At 50.1% G+C, this 24,110-nt stretch overlaps 1 protein-coding gene across 1 annotated transcript; it reads right to left on the bottom strand.

The window, feature by feature from the left end:
• scyl1 (SCY1-like, kinase-like 1) lies at positions 1-23,554 on the bottom strand. Its single transcript, XM_059643791.1, has 13 exons — positions 23,424-23,554; positions 21,599-21,754; positions 18,657-18,815; positions 18,303-18,410; positions 17,048-17,161; positions 16,174-16,329; positions 15,685-15,873; positions 11,988-12,063; positions 9,585-9,764; positions 7,814-7,935; positions 6,029-6,337; positions 4,062-4,143; positions 1-458 (listed from the first exon to the last, which is right to left on the bottom strand). Exons 1-13 carry the CDS (start codon positions 23,502-23,504, stop codon positions 334-336), a joined length of 1,857 nt encoding a protein of 618 aa, XP_059499774.1. The 5' UTR covers positions 23,505-23,554; the 3' UTR covers positions 1-333.
• Positions 23,555-24,110: the final 556 nt, after the last annotated feature.

The raw sequence follows: 24,110 nt of genomic DNA, 5'->3' as shown, positions 1-24,110 counted from the left end.
TTAGCTTTCAAAGACTTTTACTGCTCAGCTGTGTAATTGCACTACAGTCTCATACAATGAATATCCAAACAGGGCATGATCAGTGTAGAGGTCCCACGTAATGTGAAACCAGCAACTTATCATGCTTTGAGAATCCAACTGTTGCTACAGTTTTTGTTTGGTGCATCTTCATCCACTTCCCATTGTCCTTACATACATACTGCATAGCACAGAATTCCTTGAGAGTAGAGGCTCCAGAAGAAACAAGGGGTGTGGTGGTTAAAGCATAGGGACTCCCACAAATGAAATGGAACACAAAATTGCACTGTCATAGTGATCAGCAGCTGCATCACTTCAGTCAACTTTTCGGCCACCAAGCTTCAATGGTCCTTTGGCAGCTTTTCTCTCTGCTCTCTTTGCCTCTATTTCTCTCTTCCGCTCCTCCCGCTTCTTCCTGGCGAGATCTGATTTGCTTAGTCCTGAAGTGAAGGGAGCAGAGATTACAAAGAATTGGTCAAAGACTCAAAACCACAGGTTACAGATCAGACACACAAACAGCCCCCTCACTGGAATAAAGTGCACCAGAGCGGAGAAGCACAAGACAACCAGGGAACTCTAAATCAAAGTTAACAGAAAAGGGGGCACATGTGGACCAGGTACTGAACGTCCACAGTAACCATCCCAACACAGTTCCGATGTGTGCTAACAATGAGGGTACACGCACACCATCTGGCCACACAAAGACACAACCACGGGAATTCCTAGAAGCATGGCACTCCACTACGAAGGAAAACGGGAAGTGAGGCAATCCAGCTCAATGGACTCGAGTTTAAAAACCAGGACGGGAAAACACTGACGCTGCACTGGAGACCCGCTGAGGATGTTACCTAGCTCGGCCAGCCGGCCTCAACCCGAGCTACAAATCTAGTCCAAAGCCCCTCAGCCCTTGCCTCGTTGGATAGCTGTTCTGCTTGCTTGTATCTTGATCCTTCTGTCCCAAGCCAAGGGTTCAGTTCCTGAGACAGATTGGGCTGGTTCTTTCTGGTCTGCAAGATATCAGAAGTATGCCATTTGTTCTGCATGAGGGAACATTTCACCCAAAAGGTGGTACGTCGCAAATAAGGAACATTCTGCGTATCTTTGGGACTATTGTACAATTTGTGGCCTCACACTACCAGGAACCTAATTCCACCCTAGGGCAACTGTGTGGAGTTCAGACATTCTTTCAGTGTCTGCATAGGTTTGCTCTCAGTCCAGAAATATTTAGTTAGGTGGATTGGCCATGCTAAATTTGCCCGCTATGTCTGAGGATACGCAGGCTAGGTGAGTTAGCCAGAGGAAATGCAGGTTTATAGGGTTGGGGTGAATCCCGGGGTACAAGTGGACTTGATGGCTCCAATGGCCTGCTCCCACACCATTTAGATTCTAAGACACTAAAGACAAGTATTTATATTGTTTAAGTTAGGAGTTGTCCCCTTGACCATGGCATTTCATTCTACTATTCAATAATTCTGACTCCACTATCTCATGTTCTTTTTGGACATAAAGTAAGCTCCCACCTGTTTTAAATAGCCAATCCCCAATTCTAAATTCTCCCACAAGAGGAAACATCCTTTCTGCATCCACCCTCCTCAGGATTTTGTCTGTTTCTATCAAGTCTACAAGTCTAGCCTGACCAACCTTTACCCATTATACTGGAAAATGGGGAACTGTCTTTAGTAAACCCCATTTACAGCCTTGCTTACATTGGGAGACCAAAGTACCCCAGGTGTGGTCTCAGCAATTCACCATGATAATGTATGATCATTTAATTCAGTACCTTGTTCCTGCTTTCTTCCTATACCCTTCAATCCTTTTCGCCCTAAGAACTATCTCTTAACTTTCCTTGCAAACAAATAGTTGACCTCAACCACTTCTTGTGGCAGAGAATCCACTGTCTGTCAATAAATTTCTCATCTCTGTCCTGAATGGCTGACCCTGTATCCTTAGATCATGGCCCCTGATTCTGGACTCCCCTGTTAGAAAGATGTCAGATTCTATGACATCCCTCTTCACTGCCCTAAGCTCCAGTGAATACAGTCCTAACCAATCCAGTCCATTTTCATTTCAATAAACAATAACAGCTTATTGTTAATTGCTGCATCTGTATAATCTGAGATTCATGTGATAGAACACCCAGCTTGCTCTGCAATCTCACCATTTAGGCAATTTATTAATTTTTCAGTCAAAGTGGATAATCTCACATTTTTCCACATAATATTGCATTTGGCAGATCTTTGCCTGCCTGCTTCACCTATCTATATGTTTGTAGCCTTCCAATGTCCTCTTCATAACTTAAGATAGGAAATTATGCATTCAGCAAATTTAATAACCACACCTCTGATCCTCTGTGCACATGGTAAAGGCACTGGTCGCTATGAGACACCACTCATTCCATTTTTACCAACCAGAAAACAACTCATTTATGATACCACTTGGTTTCCTGTTAGCTACCTAATCTGTCCATGCTTATATTATCCCTTGCAATATCCTCAATCCAGTGCCTTACTGAATGCTTTCAGCAGGTGCAAGTACAGTGTATCACCAATTCTCTTTTATCCACAGCATATTACTTCCTTTTCGAAACTTTGAAAAAATTCATCAACTATCTTACTAGCCACCTTTAAGACTCTAGAATGAAGTTTATCAGGAACTTGTCTGCTTGACAATTTGCTCTGTACCACTTCCCCGAAGTGGAGTGAATTCCCCATTCCTCCACTGCATTTCTGGAATTCAATGTTTAATTATATCTAGTATTACCTCTTGGCTTCGAGCAATCAGAAATCATGAGGCATTTGAAATCAAGATGCGTTTCTAATATTCTGCTCTGCCTTCCACCTTTGGATAATTACACGATTCTATTTAAATTCAATGATGGAATTTTACTCTTGTTGGAATCTATCCCGTTGTTCTGAAATAGTGGCTACTGCGTTTCTATTGAGGTGTTCCACATAAGACAGTTCAGTTTAGCTGTCTCTTAACTGGTGTGCCCTCGATCACCCGTATTTAAAATACTAGTCTTGGATGTGAGTTTGCTCGCTGAGTTGGAAGGTTAGTTTTCAGACGTTTCATCACCATTCTAGGTAACCTCATCAGTGAGCCTCCGATGAAGCGCTGGTGTTTCGCTAACCCTAACCCTATCACCAGCGCTTCGTCGGAGGCTCACTGATGATGTTACCTAGAATGGTGACGAAACGTCTGAAAACTAACCTTCCAGCTCAGCGAGCAAACTCACATCCAGAACCTCAACCTGAGCTACAAATCTTCTCAGAACTCGCTAGTCTTGGACTAAGACTGTTTTCTATCCCTCAAACTAAGCAGAAATTCAATGAGATTATGACTGCTGTCAGCCAGGGGCATCAAAGGTCTAGGCCCAAAACGTCAGCCTTCCTGCTCGGCCTGCTGTGTTCATCCAGCTCTACACCTCGTTATCTCATTTAGGCTACCTTTGTCCATCTGATTTGTTAATGTCTACAACCACATTGAAATGGTCATTGCCACAAAGTTTTGAAAAGCTCCCATTGTATCTCCCATTATAATTCATCCTTTCGTGTGGTTACTGTTTGGACCAGTACAGAGCTGGTAGAGTGGTACTGGGGCCGACAAGTGAAATGTGATGTAAATCTGTTTTAATCAGACGGTTCAACTCTTATGGCAGTGGTCACAGACGGTAATTTATTTTGGAAGGGGCAAGAGGTGGTGCTGGAATCTCTAGTCCCTGACCTTGTCCTTAACCCATGATTTCACATCTATTTAAGCCTTCACCTGCAGAGAATCTACATTCTACTCTGTGGGATCAAATCAACATTAATTAAAGCCAGGTTCTCAGAACTCAAATGCTTTCTATTCCCAGGTCTGCTCAAAGCCAAAAGGTACTTAGATTTATAGAACATGGAACTTAACAGCACAGGAGTGTGTCCTACATCATGTTGTGCTGAACAAGATGCCACTCAAACCTCTCATGCAATATTCCATCAACAGAAAAACCACATTTATGCTTTCATTTATCCACCTGCTGTCAACTCCACATTCAGTGAACTGACCTGGTTCAGCTTCGATTGACTCCCAGTTTTCTTCAGTGTCCCAGCCAGCTGTGGGATCCACATTCCAAGTATCCTCGTTTTTCTGTGGAAATGAGGACATGTGACAACTGCGTAAACACAGTTCTACATCCAGCCGCTTCTCACCTCTCCCGTGATGTCCCAACCATCAATGAAATGCTTTTCAAAGTGTAGCTACTGTTGCGACGTACGAAATGCGGCACCAAATTCGTGCACAATAGGCTCCCACTAGCAGCCCTGCAATAATGCTCTTGACGACTTTTCACTGGTGTGGCTAGCTGAGGGAGAAGTATGGGCCCCAGGGAGAACTTTTCGTTGGGCTCAGCCAATGAGAAGTGACAGAATACCAGCTTAAATGCTGTACTTAAGTGTCTGCAATAGGGGCCGCAGCTGAGCGCTAGTTTCACTGGTCCAGATTATAAGGATTTCTGTCGATTCCCAAATCCATCCACTTATGGCAAGGGGGCAAACCAAACCCGAATAACGGTTTGGGCAGTGAGAGGGGACCACACACTTTCAAGCATTCCCCGGTGCTCCCAGCAAAAAGGCGGTTGGTCCAAACCAGACAGAGAAATACCAGGAGACAAAATGTACCCCACCAACCTCCGGATACAACGCATTATCCTCCGACACTTCCGCCATTTACAATCCGACCCCACCACCCAAGACATTTTTCCATCCCCTCCCCTGTCTGCTTTCCGGAGAGACCACTCTCTCCGTGACTCCCTTGTTCGCTCCACACTGCCCTCCAACCCCACCACACCCGGCACCTTCCCCTGCAACCGCAGGAAATGCTACACTTGTCCCCACACCTCCTCCCTCACCCCCATCCCAGGCCCCAAGATGACATTCCACATCAAGCAGAGGTTCACCTGCACATCTGCCAATGTGGTATACTGCATCCACTGTACCCGGTGCGGCTTCCTCTACATTGGGGAAACCAAGCGGAGGCTTGGGGACCGCTTTGCAGAACACCTCCGCTCAGTTCGCAAAAAACAACTGCACCTCCCAGTCGCAAACCATTTCCACTCCCCCTCCCATTCTCTAGATGACATGTCCATCATGGGCCTCCTGCACTGCCACAATGATGCCACCCGAAGGTTGCAGGAACAGCAACTCATATTCCGCCCGGGAACCCTGCAGCCATATGGTATCAATGTGGACTTCACCAGTTTCAAAATCTCCCCTTCCCCTACTGCATCCCTCAACCAGCCCAGTTCGTCCCCTCCCCCCACTGCACCACACAACCAGCCCAGCTCTTCCCCCCCACCCACTGCATCCCAAAACCAGTCCAACCTGTCTCTGCCTCCCTAACCGGTTCTTCCTCTCACCCATCCCTTCCTCCCACCCCAAGCCGCACCCCCAGCTACCTACTAACCTCATCCCACCTCCTTGACCTGTCCGTCTTCCCTGGACTGACCTATCCCCTCCCTACCTCCCCACCTACACCCTCTCCACCTATCTTCTTTTCTCTCCATCTTCGGTCCGCCTCCCCCTCTCTCCCTATTTATTCCAGTTCCCTCCCCCCATCCCCCTCTCTGATGAAGGGTCTAGGCCCGAAACGTCAGCTTTTGTGCTCCTGAGATGCTGCTTGGCCTGCTGTGTTCATTCAGCCTCACATTTTATCATCTTGGAATCTCCAGCATCTGCAGTTCCCATTATCTCTGACAAAATGTATGTTCAGGTGAAGGAGGAATCTTGATGTGGGTTTTCTCAAATTCATTCACAGGAGGGGGTGGGGGTAACACGTTGCTGGTCAGGTCAGCAATTATTGCCCGAGGGTAGTTAACTGCATTTTTATCTAATCTTAAGCTACATCTGTTCCAACAGTGTTCGATGGAAACAGGGTCAAGGAAGTTTTATCTTTCGTTTAAAAAAAAGAGTTGGAGTTTCACTATATCTAACCCAGCCTCATATCAGTCCCTGTCCTGGGGATATACATTAGTTACCTGGCTTGGTGCAGATGGCTGACTGAGCGTCGCAAACAGGTCCTCGTCTTTGCTCAGGCCACTCGTCCCGTCCCAGTTGTACTCACTCGCCAACCGCACCTCCTGCCGACTTGCCGAGGCCCTGACCTTCAGGGTCTTGCTCTGACTCAGCATCAGCTCATTGCCCCACTCGCTGGTCCAGCTGTCTGTTTCCGCAGGACCCTGATCCTGGGCCGCTTTCAGTTCCCAGCTGTCGCTCACACCCCAGCCCGCAGTGTCCCAGTCGGAAGCCACGCGACTGGGATCCTTGTTGCCGCTGGCAGAGATGCTCTGTAAATGGCGAAACACATTTGAAATGTCCTGCGCGCCCCCCCAATTCTCTTCTTACAAAACTGTTCACACAACGTGGGTGGCACCAGCTGGGCCGGTATGTATTACCCACAGCCAACGCTTCCCACCCCCGTGCCGTGGGGGGGGGGGGGTTTGGAGTCACAGGCTGGGTAAGGATGCCCCAAAGGCATTCGTGAATTACTTAGCCTTTTACGACAAGCTGGCAGGAGCTGCAGACTGGTTAGCTAGTTAGTGCAGAGATTTTAAAAACAGAACTTAAATTTCAGCACCTGCCGTGGTGGGATTCGAACTCATGCACCACAAGATGTTAACATGGGTCTCTGGATTACTTACCCAGGGATGTTATCGCTACCCCGTGCCACCCAGCGTCACTTGTGCTCCACGTTAAGTGACAGCCTTCACCCATCTAGTAAACGCCAACGAGTACCGCTACGTCGCTGCCTCCTGTTCCGCTGCTCCCGACCTAACTACTGCTATCTGATGAAAAGCTGGGGTTGATCCTTTTGGAGGAAAGTGGGGGCGCAGATACTGACCAGTTCCAAACCACGAGAGGCAAAGAGACGGCTTCCAGAGGAAGGCAAGTTGGTAACTGGACAGGAACACACTGAGCTAACCGACAGAGTTTCAGATGGAAAACGAGCAGAAATCTCTATGCACTGTGCATTACGATGATCTGGAATGTGCTGGGTGGTGGCTGCATTGATCAATAGGTAAGTTTCAAAGTGAAACCCGTCAATACTTAGACAAACAAACTGCAGTGCTGTGTTAGATAAATGGGTCCAGCTGAGGTACAGGCCATTTGGTCCATCCACTCTGTGCTGCTGTTGCTGGTGGTGCCAGCAAACCCTCTTCCCGACCCATGAAGATCCCTCCCTTTCCTCGTGCCCTCGCCTATTTACCCAGGTTTAAAACGCATCCACCCTGTCTCAGCCACTGTCCTTGTGGAAGCAAGGTCCACATCCAGTCCTGCAGGCTGGACACACACACACACACGACAGCAGTGGTGACCCACATTTATATAGCACCATTAACCCCTGGAAAGGCCTTTCAGGGGAGTTTGAGGGCACACAGCAGCAGGCCGTCTGGCCCAGTTGAATAACTTCTTTCCCAAGAGTCAACGGGCAGAACTACTCCGCTTCAGGAAGCCACCGCCTACCCCCCACCACACCTCGATGCAGCCACCTCACAGGGACATAGAAACACCCAACATTCTCTCGTTATTTACACCCAGTGACCAGTTGCAACTGCTGACACTTTCCCCCTCCTACTGCTTGCTCTCGTTTACAAATCAGGGAGTAACTGGTCACACAAAAGGTTGCAGCAGGACCCATCGCAGCTGGGTACTCCTCTCAGCAACTGCCCCCACAACAAACAGCCACTGACATGCCTCCTTCTGACTGTCCAGGTGAGGTTCATGCCCCCTCTCACCCCCACAGGCACCAAACAAGCACCTACCTCGAGGCTACCCCAGTCTTCGTCATCCCACTTGTCTGCCGCATCCTCCTCGTCGGCTGGCTCTTCGCAGGGGGCCGGTGCTGCGGGGGTGACGGCCGTGGTACTCGGTCCGTCACCCGCCTCTGCTGGGTCACACAGGGCAAGGTATTAATGGGGTCTTCCAGCTCAGAAACAGGCCACTCACAGAAATCTCCGCGCGGGGACGGGCGCACACGCACACGAGGCCCTTAAATACGTCAGCCTAGACTGTCTGGATAATTACGTTTAAAAACAAAATGTGTTGCAGGTAATCGTCCCTTGAGCTGAGGGCTGGGATTTGAACCTGTGCCCCACAGGTAGACGCTGAACCTCCAGATTATGAATCCAGCAGCACTTGCGCTGTGCCAGACCCTGACCCCGTGAGCAGCATTCTCCAGAGCTCCCTATTGATTTTGGGGGGTGGTTATCTGACATTGGTGGCCCTGAGGTTTGGTCTCACCCATTAACGCAAACATTTTGGTCTATGCTGTATTTTGTCAAATCCCTTCATAGAAGGCTGAAAGACCCTCTATTGAGATGACATCTCTTTTCCAGAGAGAACAGTCTTACTGGCTACTCATAGAATCCCTACAGTGTAGATTCAGCAGTGCATTCAGTTCACCAAATCTGCACCAAGCCTCTGAACAGCATCCCACCCCGACCCACCCTATCCCTGCATTTCCCACGGCCAATCCACCCTAACCCGCACATCCCTGGGCACTACGGGACAATTTAGCACGGCCAATCCACCCTAACCCGCACATCCCTGGGCACTGTGGGACAATTTAGCACGGCCAGTCCACCCTAACCTGCACATCCCTGGGCACTGTGGGACAATTTAGCACGGCCAATCCACCCTAACCCGCACATCCCTGGGCACTGTGGGACAATTTAGCACGGCCAGTCCACCCTAACCTGCACATCCCTGGGCACTATGGGACAATTTAGCACAGCCAATCCACCCTAACCTGCACATCCTTGGGCACTACAGGACAATTTAGCACGGCCAATCCACCCTAACCCGCACATCCCTGGGCACTATGGGACAATTTAGCATGGCCAATCCACCCTAACCCGCACATCCCTGGGCACTATGGGACAATTTAGCACGGCCAATCCACCCTAACCCGCACATCCCTGGACACTACGGGACAATTTAGCACGGCCAATCCACCCTAACCTGCACATCCCTGGACACTACGGGACAATTTAGCACGGCCAATCCACCCTAACCTGCACATCTTTGGACTGTGGGAGGAAACCGGAGCACCCAGAGGAAACCCACACAGACATGGGGAGAATGTGCAAACCCCAGACAGTCACCCGAGGGTGGGATCGAACCCGGGTCCCTGGCGCCATGAGGCAGCAGCACTAACCACTGAGCCAGCTTTCTGGAGTTTAGGATTCCAATCCCACTCTAGCAGCAAGTGAAATCTGCATCAAAAGTGAATGATTACATTTGGAGTAAAAGTCTAGCCTAATGTTCAGTGTCGTAAAAGCTCATCTCATTCACTTACGTTCTTGAGGGACTGTGGTTGGATACTTAGCCATAAGGAATTGGCCACATACGCTGGCCCAGTCAAACACACCCATCTCCCATGAAAGATTAAAAAAAGTGATATCTTTTAGCAAATCCTTCTGGTGCCTTCTCCAATGGTTTGTACACCAGACAGGACTGTTTAGTGTGTTAGTGGGGTTGGATATGCAATTAAAAAACAAACAAACTTAAGCCGTAATGTGAACGAAACAAAACCTTCTCTCGTCTCCGGCTTGTCTCCTGGGACCTGTCCTGCAGCTGGCTGCCCTCCAGCTGCTGGATTTCCTCGGATTAACTTCGAAGTGAGAGTGGACACCCCCGTGACAGCCCAGCCTGCCCAACTGCCAGTCATCAGGGCACCTGTGGGACTTGACGAAGCAGAGTTGATATCTTTCTCTACAAAAGAAGGTGAACGCTGTCAGCAGACTGATGATATTGGCTTTCACCCGAGCAGACTGCCATCTGAAAGATAAGACTCTCATACCAGGGCAGTACTCCCCCATTATTACAGCAGTAGTGACAGTAGGAGCAGGGCCTGCCACCTCCAATGCAATTCTTACCTTGCTTCTGGTTTAGGGATGTGGGCAAACGTTGGGAGGGTGGGGGTTAAATCTTCACAAAAAGGGCCTACTAATCAAAGAGGGGGGAAGGCTACTACGATGAAAGTCATGGGATCTCCAATCTCCAAACATCTGACGTATGAATGGGATCCCATATCGGGTGTAGGCTTCAAGACCCAACATATGAACTGTCCTTACAAACTGCTACTTTACACTGTTCTGCATTATGTCCCAACTCGCAAACAAACCCTGGAACTGCGTCCATTGATAACCCAAGAGCTGCCTCCATCAACATTCTTTTTGGAATTTAGATTTCGAGCCGGAGGTAGATGTGTGTTGATTACTTCTGTGAAGGATTTTCTTTATTGAATAGAAAGATCACAGCGCCTTTCTACAGCAATATCTAAATCCAGCGTGTATCAGTAAGGTGACTGCAGAACCTCCGCACTGTAGTCAAGACAATGTCCTTTAAAAAAATTCAGAAACAAGTCAAGGATTGTGGAAGGGGGCTGCTGACTTTAGTAAGTTACCTGACACTCACTGCAAGAGCTGTTAACACTGCTACTGGTTCAAGCAACTGGGCGGGGGGGGGGGGGGGGGGGGGGGGGGGGAGGAGAGAGAGATTAGGACAGACAATCTAGCACAGAGTGCACACAAGATTCAGCTGGCAATATGTAGCTGATAGGTGACCAAATTGTCGACCATTGGCCTTACAACACCTACATGATTTACTCCCAGGTAGCTAACCAGCTCGCGGGTGTGAACGACATGACCGAAAGCCTCCAGACTTCTGGGATGGGTAGTGGTGTCTCTCTGCAGCAGAAAGTACCTTAAAGAAGTCAGTTTGTTTCCCCTCATTCGCTGCTGTTTCTAGCCAACAAGAACCTTAAACAAGCAAGAGACTTCTAAGTCATGCGAGAAAGTGAAAAGCACCTGAAGGAGAAAAATTGAAGAGCAGCAAGCCGTAGAGATCAACTCTGTGAAGCCTGTACAAAGGGACTGCTGAACTGCCTTCGCCGTTTTCCCCTCCATCCATAGTACCACTTCTTTTTCCCCTGGGTGATGGAGGGGTCACTTTAACAAGGTTAGAATTTAAACTAATCGAGTTATATGTTGCTCATTCATCATGTTTAAAAAAATACCATATCTATTTGTGACAGTCATTCTTGCTAAATACAGAAACTCAGTCTGCACTTTCCATTGACCTGGTGGGGAATTGTGCACTTTGATAAAATATTTTAAACATACCTTTATGGGGTGTGATGTCCAATGTGCTACCCTACATTCACCCCCATCCAGTGAGTTGTGACAAGTAGAAAAACGTTCACACTGTTAGGTTGACGTCAGGTAGACGCCATTCTCTAAGCGTGGACCTCAGGCGAATGCTTCGCAAAGAAATAAAGACCGGGAACATTGCAGGTAGGGCAGAGACTTAAAGCACATTTGTCCCCCAGTTCGGAGAATCCAGGATGAAGCAAGTCATATTTTCACGCAGCCAGGGATCAGTTCTTCTCTCAGGAGTGCGCTCAGGGGTTAAATCTGTGAAGCTTCTAAAGCAAAACCGTTTGGTTAGAGAGCTGCAGCTCATTAGAAGTGAGAAAGTCTAGGGCTGTCGGCTTTTGGAAAGGTCCCATGGGCAGAATTGGAAAGGACCCACTGCCCTGCATCCACAGTTTATGGCAAAGACACCAGCTAAGCAGAAATATTGCGATGGGGTGTTATTTCCGAGGACTCATGTTGGTGTTCAGAAAGAAAAGTTCAGACTTTGATTCGCCATGTATTTGTAGTGCTATTATATTTGGCTCGCTTGGTTAATTTTCTCTTAATCTGCGTAATAAACTTCTGCAGTTAAATGCCTCATGTGAATGCGTTTCAGAGACTGACCATCACAGAGAACCAACTGCAAAGTGCAAGCAAGCCAAGTTTTAATCTGGGATCTGACTTGTCCTGCTTTACCAGAAATAACGAATGCAGAACCGAGTTACCGCTGGCTCTACTGCGATATCTCTCTCTCTCTCACCCCGCCTCCCCCAAATGGCACTTTCACCAACTCACTCACCCACTTCCGGGAGTTTGGACGGATCTTCCGAGACCGTTTCCAGCTTTGCCAGGAAGCTCCGCACTGCTTTAAAGGCCTAAGGGGACAGAGAAGATGATCAGCCAGAGGAAGAGGGCTCAAAAACATACCCAAGTAATGAGATATGCCGCTGGGCAAGAGCAATGCCTTTCAATTCCACCACCCCTCAGCCACTGTCCACCGTGCTGTCCTATTAACTCAATAACACGCAGTCACTTTGCCTTGCTGGTCAAGCAGAAACGCTTTCCCCCCTTTCACAAAGGTGTGCGGCACAGGCAAAGGCTGAAGCATATCCCTACTGGTCAAAGGGCTCACCACCTCTTTGCCAGCACGTGGCCCTTAGCTCTGCATACACGGCTTGCTGCTGCCTGGTTGAGATGCTCCTTTGGATGTGAGTCACTATCGTTAAATGGTCAACATCTTGCGGTGATGTCTGCACTTTGCAATCACAGGGGAGAATGGAGGTTAGGTGCTTTTTCGGAGACACAGGCGTGCGCGCACACGCACACAGACATGAGGTGTTAGCGGGGGAGCACTTTTAAAGCTAATAGACATACTGTCACTGGTCTCAAAGTGTTATGGAACAATATAGGCCAGGTTAAAAACCTTACGAATTCTCTAATCCAGGAAGGCAGTGGGCGCTCAGACATTGTTAAAGGTTTAAATTGGGGCAAGGTCAATTTTGAAAATATTAAGACAGGAACTTTCAAAAAAATCGACTGGGGCGTTCTGTTCACAGGTAAAGAGACATCAGGCAAGTGGGTGGCTTTTACTAAAAAGTGAGGCGATGAGAGTCTGGGGACAGCGTGTTTCTGTTTGTGAGATGGGCAAGGCTGGTACAAGAAGGGAACATCGGATGATTAGAAATATTTTGGCTGAGCTCATGAGGAAGGAGGAGGTATACATCAGGTATAGGCAGCTGGGATCAAGTAAGTATAGCGATTCTATGAGTACGCTTAAGAGGGCAAAAATGGGGCATAAGATAGCTTTGGCAGATAAGGTAAAGGAGAATCCAAAGAGATTCTATGAGTATATTATGGGCAAAAAAGTAACTCGGGAGAGTTAAAGATCCATGAGGCCAAACATGTGCTGAACCAGAGGAGATGGATGAGACCCTAAATGAATACTGCATGTTAACAGTTACTGTCGAGAAAGACACTGAAGCTTAGTAACTCCAGGAATAAATAGCGATGTCTTGAAAAAGGTCCACACTGCAGAAAAGATGGTGCTGGAGGTCATAAAATGCATAAAGGCAGATAAATCCCCAGGACCTGACCAAGTGCATCCAAGGACACTTTGGGAAGCGAAGGAGAAGGAGGAGATTGCGCGGCGCCTAGGAGATATCTGTATCATCGACAGCTGCAGGTGAGGTGTCAGAAGACTGAAGGGTAGGTAACATTATGCCATTATTTAAGAAAATTGGAAGGAAAAGCCAGGGAATTATAGATGGGCGAGTCTGACATCAGTGGTAGGCACGTTGTTGGAGTGAATCCAGAGGAACAGGATTTACATGTATTTGGAAAGGTAGGGACTGATTACGGATAGTCAGCATGGCTTTGTGCGTGGGGGAAAATCATCTCTCATTAACTTGACTGAGTTTTTTGAATAGGTGACCAAGATTTAGATGAACACAAAGTGGTAGGTCTTGTCTATGTGGATCTTAGCAAGGCTCCGCACGGTAGAGTCGTCAAGCAAGGTTGGATCACATGGAATCCAGGGAGAGCTAGCCATTTGGATAAAAACATTGGCCCAAAGGTAGGAGGCAGTGAATGATGATGGGGGTGGTGGGGGATGTTTGCTTTTCAGGCTGGAGGTCTGTGGCCAGCGATGCTCCATAAGGATCCACTGCTGTTAGTCATTTATATAAACAATTTGGATGAGAATACAGGAGGTATGGTTAGTAAGTTTGCAGACAACACCAAAATTGGCGACACAGTGAGAAAGGTTATCCAAGAATACAATGGGATCTTGATCAACTAAGCCAGTGGGCCGAGGAATGGCTGGGGTTTAATTTAGGAAAATGCAAGGTGCTCCATTTTGCTACGACAAACCTGGGCAGGACATACATAATTAACCATCAGGCCCTGGGGAGTGCTGTCAAACAGAGAGACCGAGGGATGCAGCGTGAGCCTTGAAAGTGGAGTCGCAGGTAGACAGGGTGGTGAGGGCAGCGTTTGGCGTGACTGCCTTCGTCAGTCAGAGCACTGAGTACAGGAGTTGGGGTGTCATATCACAGCTGTACAAGGCATTGGCAAGACCACGTTTGAAGTACTGTGGGCAGTCCTGGTCACCGTGCCTTAGGAAGGATGTTATTAAACTGGAAAAAAGTGACAAAAACATTGACAAGAATGTTAATGAGACTGGAGGGTTTGCGTTTTAAGGAGAGGCTGGACCTTTTCCCCTGAGCTTTGGAGACTAAGAAGTAACCGTACAGAGGTTTATAAAACCATGGGGGACATGGATAGGGTGAATAGCCAAGGTCTTTTCCCCAGGGTAGGGGAGTCCAAAACTAGAGGGTCATAGGTTTAAGGATGAGGGGGCAAGATTTAAACTGGACCTGAGGGGCATCTTTTTCCATACAGAATGAGCTGCCAGAGGTAGTGGTGGGGGCTGGTAGAATTACAGCATTTAAAAAGGCATATGGATGGGGAGATGAATAGGAAGGGTTTAAGAGGGATATGGGCCAAATGCTGGCAAATGGAACTAGTCAGTTTAGGGAACCTGATCAGCATGGACAAGTTGGGCCAAAGGGTCTGTTTCAGTGCTGTATGACTCTGTGAAACACACACAAGAGAATACAAAAGTAGGGATACAAGTGACGAAACAGTGACACCGGTGAGGGCATTACCGGTGTACTGTGTGCAGTTCTGGGCAGCACATTACAGGAAGGAAAGGACATTTACTAGAAAGTTTCCACGACTGGAGAATCGTAGCTACAAGGAGAGTTCGGGGTTGTTTCCCGTGGAACACAGAAGGCTGTGTGTGAGTATGTGCGCGCGAGCGTGAGAGTTGGGGGGGGGGGGGGGGGGGTGGTGACGTGAGGTAAAATCTTTTTACACAGAGGGTGATGGGTGTCTGGAAATCACCGCCTGGGCTCGTGGTGGAGACGGAGACCCTAAACCCTTTTGAAAAGGAAAAGTACCTGGATCTGCACCTTAAGTGCTGACAGCTGCAGGGCAATCTGGGATAGGCTTGCTCCAAGGCCTCAGTGGGACCTGCCTGAGCGTATGGCTCCCAGTTCTCGTATTAAGGACATTAGGAAACACAGCCCTTTGGGTTTGCTCCTGCATTCAGTACGACTGACCCCGTTACCTCAAACCCACTTCCCCACTTCTCCATCAATGCCTTGGCTGCCCAAAGATCTCTCAATTTTGGTCAATGTCTGAGCGCCCATGGTCTTCCTGGATTAGAGAATTCATCAGGCTCACCAGCCACCAACTGAAGGGATATCTCCTCACCTCAGTCTGAAATGGCTCAATATATGTCCTGAGACTGAGGTGTTCCAGTACTAGGCTCTCCAACCAGGGTTAAAATGGACTCAAGCATTTCTCAAGTTCTGTTAAACCATTTTACACATTGCAGCAAGATCCTCTTCATTCGCTAAATGTGGCCCGATTGGACGGAGGCACAGGTCGGGGTGGGTGGCGAGGGCGAGAGGGCGATCAGTCAGCCTGCTTACCTGATCGCGGACATTCTTGTCAGGATCCACCATCAATGGACAAAGCACCTGCAGGATTTTACAGGCACAGTCGCTGACCGAATAGTAACTGTGTGTGGCAGCAAAGCCCAGGACACCAGCTGCCCTGGAGGGAGCAAACGGATCCTTTGTTGCTCGGGAGAAAGCGGAGATGAGGATCCTGTGCCTGGTCTGAAAGAGGAAGGAATGATGGAATTACTGATGTGTGGCTAGACTGGTGGACCACGAAAAGGCTCATCTACTTGATGGGACCCTTACACGCACGCATGCCCCAGAGGGGTGTGTCTCTCACTCACACACACACTTCCTGGAGAATCCCCTCCCAAATACTGACAGACTTCCCAAGAAATCCCCTCCGAATAAGGACACAGTTCCCAGGGTGCCGGTGTAAAATAACTGAGTGGGGGGCGGGCTCACCCAGCAGGAGGAGGAGCAGGGAGCTGCGACTGAGGGGAAAGCATTAGTACTTACACCAGCATTGAGATAAGAGGAGATCTTCCCCAGGCAGACTGTGGTGTTGCAGCGAATAGGCCCCTGATCATCCTTCGCCTGCAGCCGTGCAAAGTGTTTCATCAGCTCGACGTTCAGGTTACTGTCACTGAGCTTCGGGGCCAGCAGCAGCATCGACTGCAAGCAGGAGGAAGCGGAGAATGAGCCAGATCTCTCGTTGGGGTCAGCGCGCGCGAGTGACGATTCCTAGGCCAATGCGGCTGGACACCATTCCGAATTGGAGCAGCGATGGAAGTCCCAGAAATGTCTCCCACCAACACTGTACACACAGCTCCTTCCTCGGCAAAGATGAGATGGATAGTGGCCCCCTCCTTCAGGAGGATACATGTGGAGCCTTACCAGCAAAGCCTGCATCCTGTTACTGGGGGATGGGGGAGAAAGGGACACGGCACAGGGGTACGAGTAGGAAAATGCCAGACCTGATGATGGCTCCAAGCCTTATCTTTTCGGAATGGGAATCAAAATGACTCCAGGTTTCCCAATAACTGGTCCCAACCCCACTGCAGCTGCAATTTACATCTGGTTCATTATTTAAAGCTAGCTTTGGTGACCACTAAACTAAAATTGTTGGTTCTAAAAGAACGCACCGTGGACATCCCTACATCCTCATAACCAACTGCTCCAGGTGGCTGAGCAAACCCTGAGCGCTGGTCCAGCCCTACCGCGACCCCCCCAACTCCGACATCATTAGCGTGGTCTTGAGTAGCTGCGAGGAAACAGGTGGCCAGCAGCACTGGAGAGAGCGCGACCCCTCCACCAGCACCTCATTTCGCCTCCCCCACCCCCAACACCCTTGCTGGGCATAACATCCACTGCATCCACCGATCGCACCCACCTTGACTGTCTGCTCCCTTATGGCGGGATTCGTATCCATGAAGCCCTGGACGACGTGGGGGAAGATCTGGGCGTTTACTGTCGCTTCGTTCAGGTACTGAATAAACTGTTCCATCTGAAACAAACAGGGCACGGAGCAAGTCATTCACTCACGGGATCCTGCTGTGCCCCAAACGGCTGCTGCCTCTTGGCGCATGATGACAATTTCTGACAGGTCTGCTCCGATCGGCCAAGAGCGTGGGCTCGCACATCCCCCATGCCACAGACCACAGTCTATAGCCCAGGCTGGCAGGACTGAGTGAGCACCGTCCCCTCTGTCACAGGCACTATCCTTTGAACGACGTGGGGGCCAGGGATGGTGCTAAACCGGAGAAACTAGGAAGTCTCAGTGCACAATCTAGGCCCATGTCCCCTGCAGCCGAAACTACAAGCAAGTGACGTACTTTTGGTGCTTTAGGGTGACGGAGGATTAGCAAGGGAGAAACTATATCCTCGGACAGAGGAAAGGATGTTATGAAGCTGGAGGGGGCTCCAGGATGCTGAGATTTACCAGGATGCTGCCAGGAACGGACGGTTTCCATGGTAAGGAGAGGATGGGACTCTTTTTCACTGGAGCGTAGGAGGCTCAGCGATGACCTTATCGAGGTTTATAAAATCATGTTGGGTGTTGATAATGGCAGGGGTCGTTTCCGAGGGTGGGGAATTTCAATACTGGGGGAACAGGGGTTGTATTTTTAAGGTGAGAGGAGAAAGATTAAAAAAAATGAGGGGCAACTTTTTTGTTACTTACACAGAGAGTGGTGCATGTGTGGAATGAGCTTCCAGGGGAAGTGGTGGGTGTGGGTACAGTTACAGCGTTTAAAAGACATTTGGATAAGGACATGAACAGGGAAAGGTTTGGAGGGATAGGGGCCAGGAGCAGGCAGGTGGGACTAGTTTAGTTTGTGATTATGGCCAGCACGGACTGGTCGGACCGAAGGGTCTGTTTCTATGACCGGAGCTGGAGGGAATATTCCAGAAGTCGGGGGCTCCAACAGCTGAAGCCACAATCGCTTAGTCCGGAGGGACTAAAATCTGGTCCAAGCAAGGAGCTGGAATTGGAGGAGTGTGGAGATCTGGAAGGGGATGTTGGGCTGCAAAGGTTTGTGGATTTTTTATTTTTTAAAAAAACTGGGACGGGTAAATGGGCAAGGCCTGCTGAGGTTCCGAACACAAGAATTTGTTGGTACTTTAAAAGCTAGGGTAAAGTCGCAGACCTGCTGGAGCAGGCGGATCCTCATGGCTCGGTCTGTCGAGGAGAACATCTTCACTACAACGGGGATAATCTTCTGCTGGTACTCCTCCACGCTGAGCAACTTCCCCACCTGTGGAGACAGCACTGACAGGTCACGGCTTACCCTGCTTTCAAAACAAAAAGAATGGCCTTTTCAATCCCAGCTGTTAACGCGAGTATTAAGCTTACACGCTATCATCATTCCCACCCCGCCAACACCGACCCTGACTTCTGTTAGCACATGGAACAAAATCACCGCGTTACAGCACAATGCTCTGTCGGAATCACAGAGGCAGCTACGGAGGCAGGGGTACCCTGCAGACGGGCCTGTACGTACTTTGAAGAGTGGGGTGAGGATAACGGCGCCAGCGTTGCCGAACTCAAATGCTGTCAGCAGCTGCGGCAGGATCTTGTGCTTGCAGAAGTTATCGGGGTAAGTGTCGAGCTGCGAGCTCAGCTCCAGGAAGAAGTTCTGGCGTTCCATGGGCTCCTTAATCTGTAGGCAGAGACTGAGAGAGGTGGGCTATATAGTCAGACACACACACAGTCAGACACGCTCTGAAGTAATCGGAGCACAGCGTTGCATTTATGTAGCTCCTTTCTTGTCTTCAGAGCACCGCAAACTGCTTCACAGCCAACCAGAAGTGTAGGTGTTGCTGCGAGGAGGGAAAACGTGGCAGCCAATTTGAACACAGCACGCTGCACCCAACAACAATGCGGTGATGGGTCAGATTCCCTGCCTTCGAGATAATGGCCGCGGAGTCAATATCCCCAAAGTCACATATCCCCTCTAGTCTATCCGGAAAAGACAGACATTCTCTGACAGTGAGGCACTCCCTCAATACTGCACTCTGGGTGTCGGCTGGGATTATGGATTGGTCTCTAGAATAAGATAGTTCAGAAGGTGTTTAGCACGCTTGCCATCATTGCTCAGACCTTTGAGTACAGGAGCTGGGACGTCATGTTGAGGTTGTCCAGGACTCTTCTGGGGCACAGTGTCCAGTTCTGGTTGCCCTGCTATAGGAAGGATTTTAAGCTGGAGAGGGTGCAGAAGAGATTTACCAGGATGTTGCTGGGAATGGAGGGTTTGAGTTATAAGGAGAGGCTGTAACTTTTTCACTGGAGCGTAGGAGGTTGAGGGTGACCTTATAGAGGTTTATAAAATCATGAGGCGTATAGCTTAGGTGAATAGCAAAGGTTTTTTGTCCCTCCCCGTAGAGTGGGTGAGCTTAAAACTAGGGGGCAGAGGTTTAAGGTGAGAGGAAAAAGACTTAAAAGGAACCTGAGGGACTATTTTTTCCATAGAGCGCTGTTCACATTTGGAATGAGCTGTCAGAGCAAGTGGTAGATACAGGTAGAGTTTAAAAGGCCTTGGGACGAATAGGAAAGGTTTAGAGGGATATGGGCCAAACACAGGCATCTGGGACCAGGTCAGTTTGGGGAAACTTGGTCAGCATGAATGAGTTGGACCGAAGGGTATGCTTCGGCGCTGTATGACTTTAACAGGTCCTGAACACAATGTTGCCCCCAGCATGAGGGGAAGCATCCAGACTTATCAAAATCAGCATTCCTTTGTGTTTGAAATCAATAAAGACAAAGACGCAGAGTTACTGACAATCAAGGGTGCCGAATTTTAGGGAAAACTATAGTCCCCCTCCATACCGCGCAGTCTTTCCCTGAGTATTTTCTCGGATTTCTGCTGAAAGCGCAGCATGACACGTCCCTCCATGCATTACTCTGTTCGCCCACCATCCGTACCCAATCACTTCATGGATCCAAGTCTTGGCAGCATTTCCTTCCGAGTGACAGGCACTTGGTGCAAAATATTCAAGTGATTCCCAGCCAATGTTGGGAGCAGCCATTTTTCGGATCAGGGAGCTGGTGGGGGTGCTGGGGTTAAGCTGGGGCTCCATCTGCCTGCCTGCCAGTATCATATCTGTCTTGCACTCGCGCGCGTGCACACACGGAGCTAGCTGTGTGCATGTCAGCTGCTGTCTTTCCTAGACAGGTGTGCTCTCACATTAGAGAGCACGATGCTCTGGGGCGTGGGTTTAACCCGAGGGAGCCCATGCCTCATGTGAGGGAGACGTCACAATCGATGGAACTTCAACTGGTGGGGGGGAAATTGAACCCACGGCTTTGGCATCGTTCTGGACCGACCTGGGTGGCTCAGTGGTTTAGCTCTGCTGCCTCACGGCGCCAGGGAACCCGGGGTAGATACCAAACGTGGGCGACTCTGGGTAGAGTTTGCACATTCTCCCGTGTCTGTGTGGGGTTCCCTCTGGGTGCTCCGGTTTCCTCCCACAGTCCAGGGATGTGCAGGTTAGGCTGGATTGGCCATGCTAAATTGTTCCATAGTGCCCAGGGATGTGCAGATTAGGGTGGATTGGCCGTGCTAAATTGTCCCATAGTGTCCAGGGATGTGCAGGTTAGGGTGGATTGGCCGTGCTAAATTGTCCCATAGTGTCCAGGGATGTGCAGGTTAGGGTGGATTGGCCGTGCTAAATTGTCCCATAGTGCCCAGGGATGCGCAGGTTAGGGTGGATTGGCCGTGCTAAATTGTCCCATAGTGTCCAGGGATGTACAGGTTAGGGTGGGTTGGCCGTGCTAAATTGTCCCATAGTGTCCAGGGATGTACAGGTTAGGGTGGATTGGCCGTGCTAAATTGTCCCATAGTGTCCAGGGATGTACAGGTTAGGGTGGATTGGCCGTGCTAAATTGTCCATAGTGCCCAGGGATGTGCAGGTTAGGGTGGGTTGGCCGTGCTAAATTGTCCCATAGTGCCCAGGGATGTGCGGGTTAGGGTGGATTGGCCGTGCTAAATTGTCCCATAGTGTCCAGGGATGTGCAGGTTAGGGTGGATTGGCCGTGCTAAATTGTCCCATAGTGCCCAGGGATGTGCGGGTTAGGGTGGATTGGCCGTGCTAAATGCAGGGTGACAGCAGGGGGATCGGTCTGGGTGGGATACTCTTTGGCGGGACATTGTGGAGCTGAATGGCCTGATCCCGCACTGTAGGGATTCTATGATGATAAATACTTGCTATGACCACAATTCGAAAGCCACTTCTCCGGTTGGACGGCCCTTTCGGGACACCTGGTGGCCATAAGCAGCATTACAGAAACACAAACATTCCCCTCTTTGCAGCTCCACACCGCACTGGGGAAGGCACAGGCCCAGGGACCTGAGACTTACAGCAATACATACACACACACACACGGAGAGGGCCCATTTACACTGCACACACCCCTCCCTCCACCCAACCCCAATTGTGGACTGACCTGAATCTCCTCCAGGAAGAGGTTGGTCTCTATGAACCTATTGCTCATGAAACCATTGGGGCCCCGGCAGTTCTGCAGAAACTTGGCCGGGTTCGGCCTGGCTTTAGGATTGGCTCCGACCAGCTCGCAGTAATGAGGAACCAGGGACTTGGGAATCTGATAGAGATGGGAGAGGTAAAGTCAGCAGCAGGAAGAACACAGCACAGTGGTTAGCACTGCCACCTAACAGCGCCAGAGGCCAGGGTCAGATTCCACCCTCGGGTGACTTTCTCCCCTGTACCTGTGTAGGGTTCCCTCTGGGTGCTCCGGTTTCCTCCCACAGACCAAAGATGTGCAGGTTAGGGTGGATTAGCCGTGCTAAATTGTCCCATAGTGTCCAGGGATGTGGGGGTTCGGGTGGATTGGCCGTGCTAAATTGTCCCATAGTGCCCAGGGATGTGCAGGTTAGGGTGGGTTGGCCGTGCTAAATTGTCCCATAGTGTCCAGGGATGTGTGGGTTCGGGTGGATTGGCCGTGCTGAATTGTCCCATAGTGCCCAGGGATGTGCAGGTTAGGGTGGGTTGGCCGTGCTAAATTGTCCCATAGTGCCCAGGGATGTGCAGGTTAGGGTGGATTGGCCGTGCTAAATTGTCCCATAGTGTCCAGGGATGTGTGGGTTCGGGTGGATTGGCCGTGCTAAATTGTCCCATAGTGCCCAGGGATGTGCAGGTTAGGGTGGATTGGCCGTGCTAAATTGTCCCATAGTGCCCAGGGATGTGCAGGTTAGGGTGGATTGGCTGCGCTAAATTGTCCCATAGTGTCCAGGGATGTGTGGGTTCGGGTGGATTGGCCGTGCTAAATTGTCCCATAGTGCCCAGGGATGTGCAGGTTAGGGTGGATTGGCCGTGCTAAATTGTCCCACAGTGCCCAGGGATGTGCGGGTTAGGGTGGATTGGCCGTGCTAAATTGTCCCATAGTGCACAGGGATGTGCGGATTAGGGTGGATTGGCCGTGCTAAATTGTCTCATAGTGCCCAGGGATGTGCGGGTTAGGGTGGATTGGCCATGCTAAATTGTCTCATAGTGCCCAGGGATGTGTGGGTTAGGGTGGATTGGCCGTGCTAAATTGTCCCATAGTGTCCAGGGATGTGTGGGTTCGGGTGGATTAACTGTGTGAAATGCAGGGAGATAGGAGTAAGTGGGAATGCTCTTCAATGGGCTGAAAGACCTGCTTCCACAGTAAGGATTCTGGTTCGGTGCAGGAGAGCAAAGATTTGGTTGGGGGGGGGGGGGGGGTGGCGAGGAGAAAGTGAGGGGGGGGGGGCGGTGGCAAGGAAGAAGCGAGGTGGAGGGTCGCCGGGAGGAAGCGACAGAGGTGGGGGGGGGGGGGGGGGGGGGGAGGTAGTGACGAGGAGGATTAAGCAAGGGACCCAGCCCCGCGAACACAGCAACAATGAAACCCAACGGGAAGAAAACCCTGTGAACACTCAGCACATCGGGCGCCAGTGGTAGAGTTTGCGTTCCGGAGGTTGGGGTTGGGGGGGGGGGTTACCGGCTGTCAGAAATAGGGATGGACACGGGATTAATCACCATTTGCGACTGAACACCAGGGAAACTGCTCCCTTCCGGCATTCCCCTAGCGGGCCTGGGTTAGATACCTCCCTTGGAGCTCCTCGACACTGTACAGTTTACAAATGGCAAGCCATGGTAAAGGGCTCTTGCAGCAGGGCTGACAGCCACTGGGATGTAGCTTGTTGGTACACACCGTTCCGCGCTGGCGGGAGCGCACCCTCTCGTTTCCCCCCCTCCCCCCCCAACCTCCATGCGCGATGGGGACAAGAACAGACCTTTCCGAGGGAGCGGAGGGAGGAGGATCTCTGCAGCGGTCCATTGAAAACTTCCCAGATCAGGCAGCCCAGGCGCCACATGTCCGCTGACCTGTAAGTGGGATAAAGCTGTCAGCTCGGGCTGAGTCTCCTCGGATTCAGCAAGTCTCCACGAGCCGACGTGCAAACACACACTGCTTTGGTCCTGAAGGTGCAGGCTGTGCTCACTCAGACTCCACTGGTCCCCACCATCCTCTGGGACAGAGGGGCAAGCCTTCACTGTCCATAAGAGAGAGAGACCCGCAGAAGGAAGGCAGCACAGACAGTGACGCGTGGGGTGGGGGTGGAGGGGGTGCCCACAGGGTGCCATCTGGTCAGGCTGGGCAACCCCAGAGGAACAGCACGTGTGGCTCGATAGTAACACTTCCTCTACACAGACTAAGACATCCACAGGCAGGGGTTAGAGACAGAATAAAGCTCCCTCCACTCTTAAACTGAAGGTAAAGCTCCACCACACTGCTCTCATCAAACCATCCCAGATCAGCGACAGCACAGGTTAGACACAGCATAAGCTCCCTTGATTCTTGAGCTGAAAGTAAAGCTTCTCTTCCCGGTCTCCCAGTAAACACACACAGGGCAGGGGCAGCAAGTGGTTAGGTAGAGTTAAACTCTCTCTACACTGTACATCCCCCCCCCCCTCCCCCAACC

This window comes from Stegostoma tigrinum, unplaced genomic scaffold (genome assembly GCF_030684315.1).
Source record: "Stegostoma tigrinum isolate sSteTig4 unplaced genomic scaffold, sSteTig4.hap1 scaffold_270, whole genome shotgun sequence".
Classification (NCBI taxonomy): Eukaryota; Metazoa; Chordata; class Chondrichthyes; order Orectolobiformes; family Stegostomatidae; genus Stegostoma; species Stegostoma tigrinum.
Note: the sequence above shows the minus strand (reverse complement) of the source record. Positions and strands in the feature narration are given on the sequence as shown.

Coding starts and splice junctions, on each gene's coding strand:
- scyl1 (XM_059643791.1), bottom strand. CDS start 23,504: ATGTGGCGCCTGGGCTGCCTGATCTGGGAAGTTTTCAATGGACCGCTG. Junction 9,765..11,987: donor GTCCAAACTCCCGGAAGTGG/GTGAGTGAGTTG, acceptor CTTCTTTTGTAG/AGAAAGATATCAACTCTGCT. Junction 6,338..7,813: donor AAGACTGGGGTAGCCTCGAG/GTAGGTGCTTGT, acceptor CGCCATTTACAG/AGCATCTCTGCCAGCGGCAA.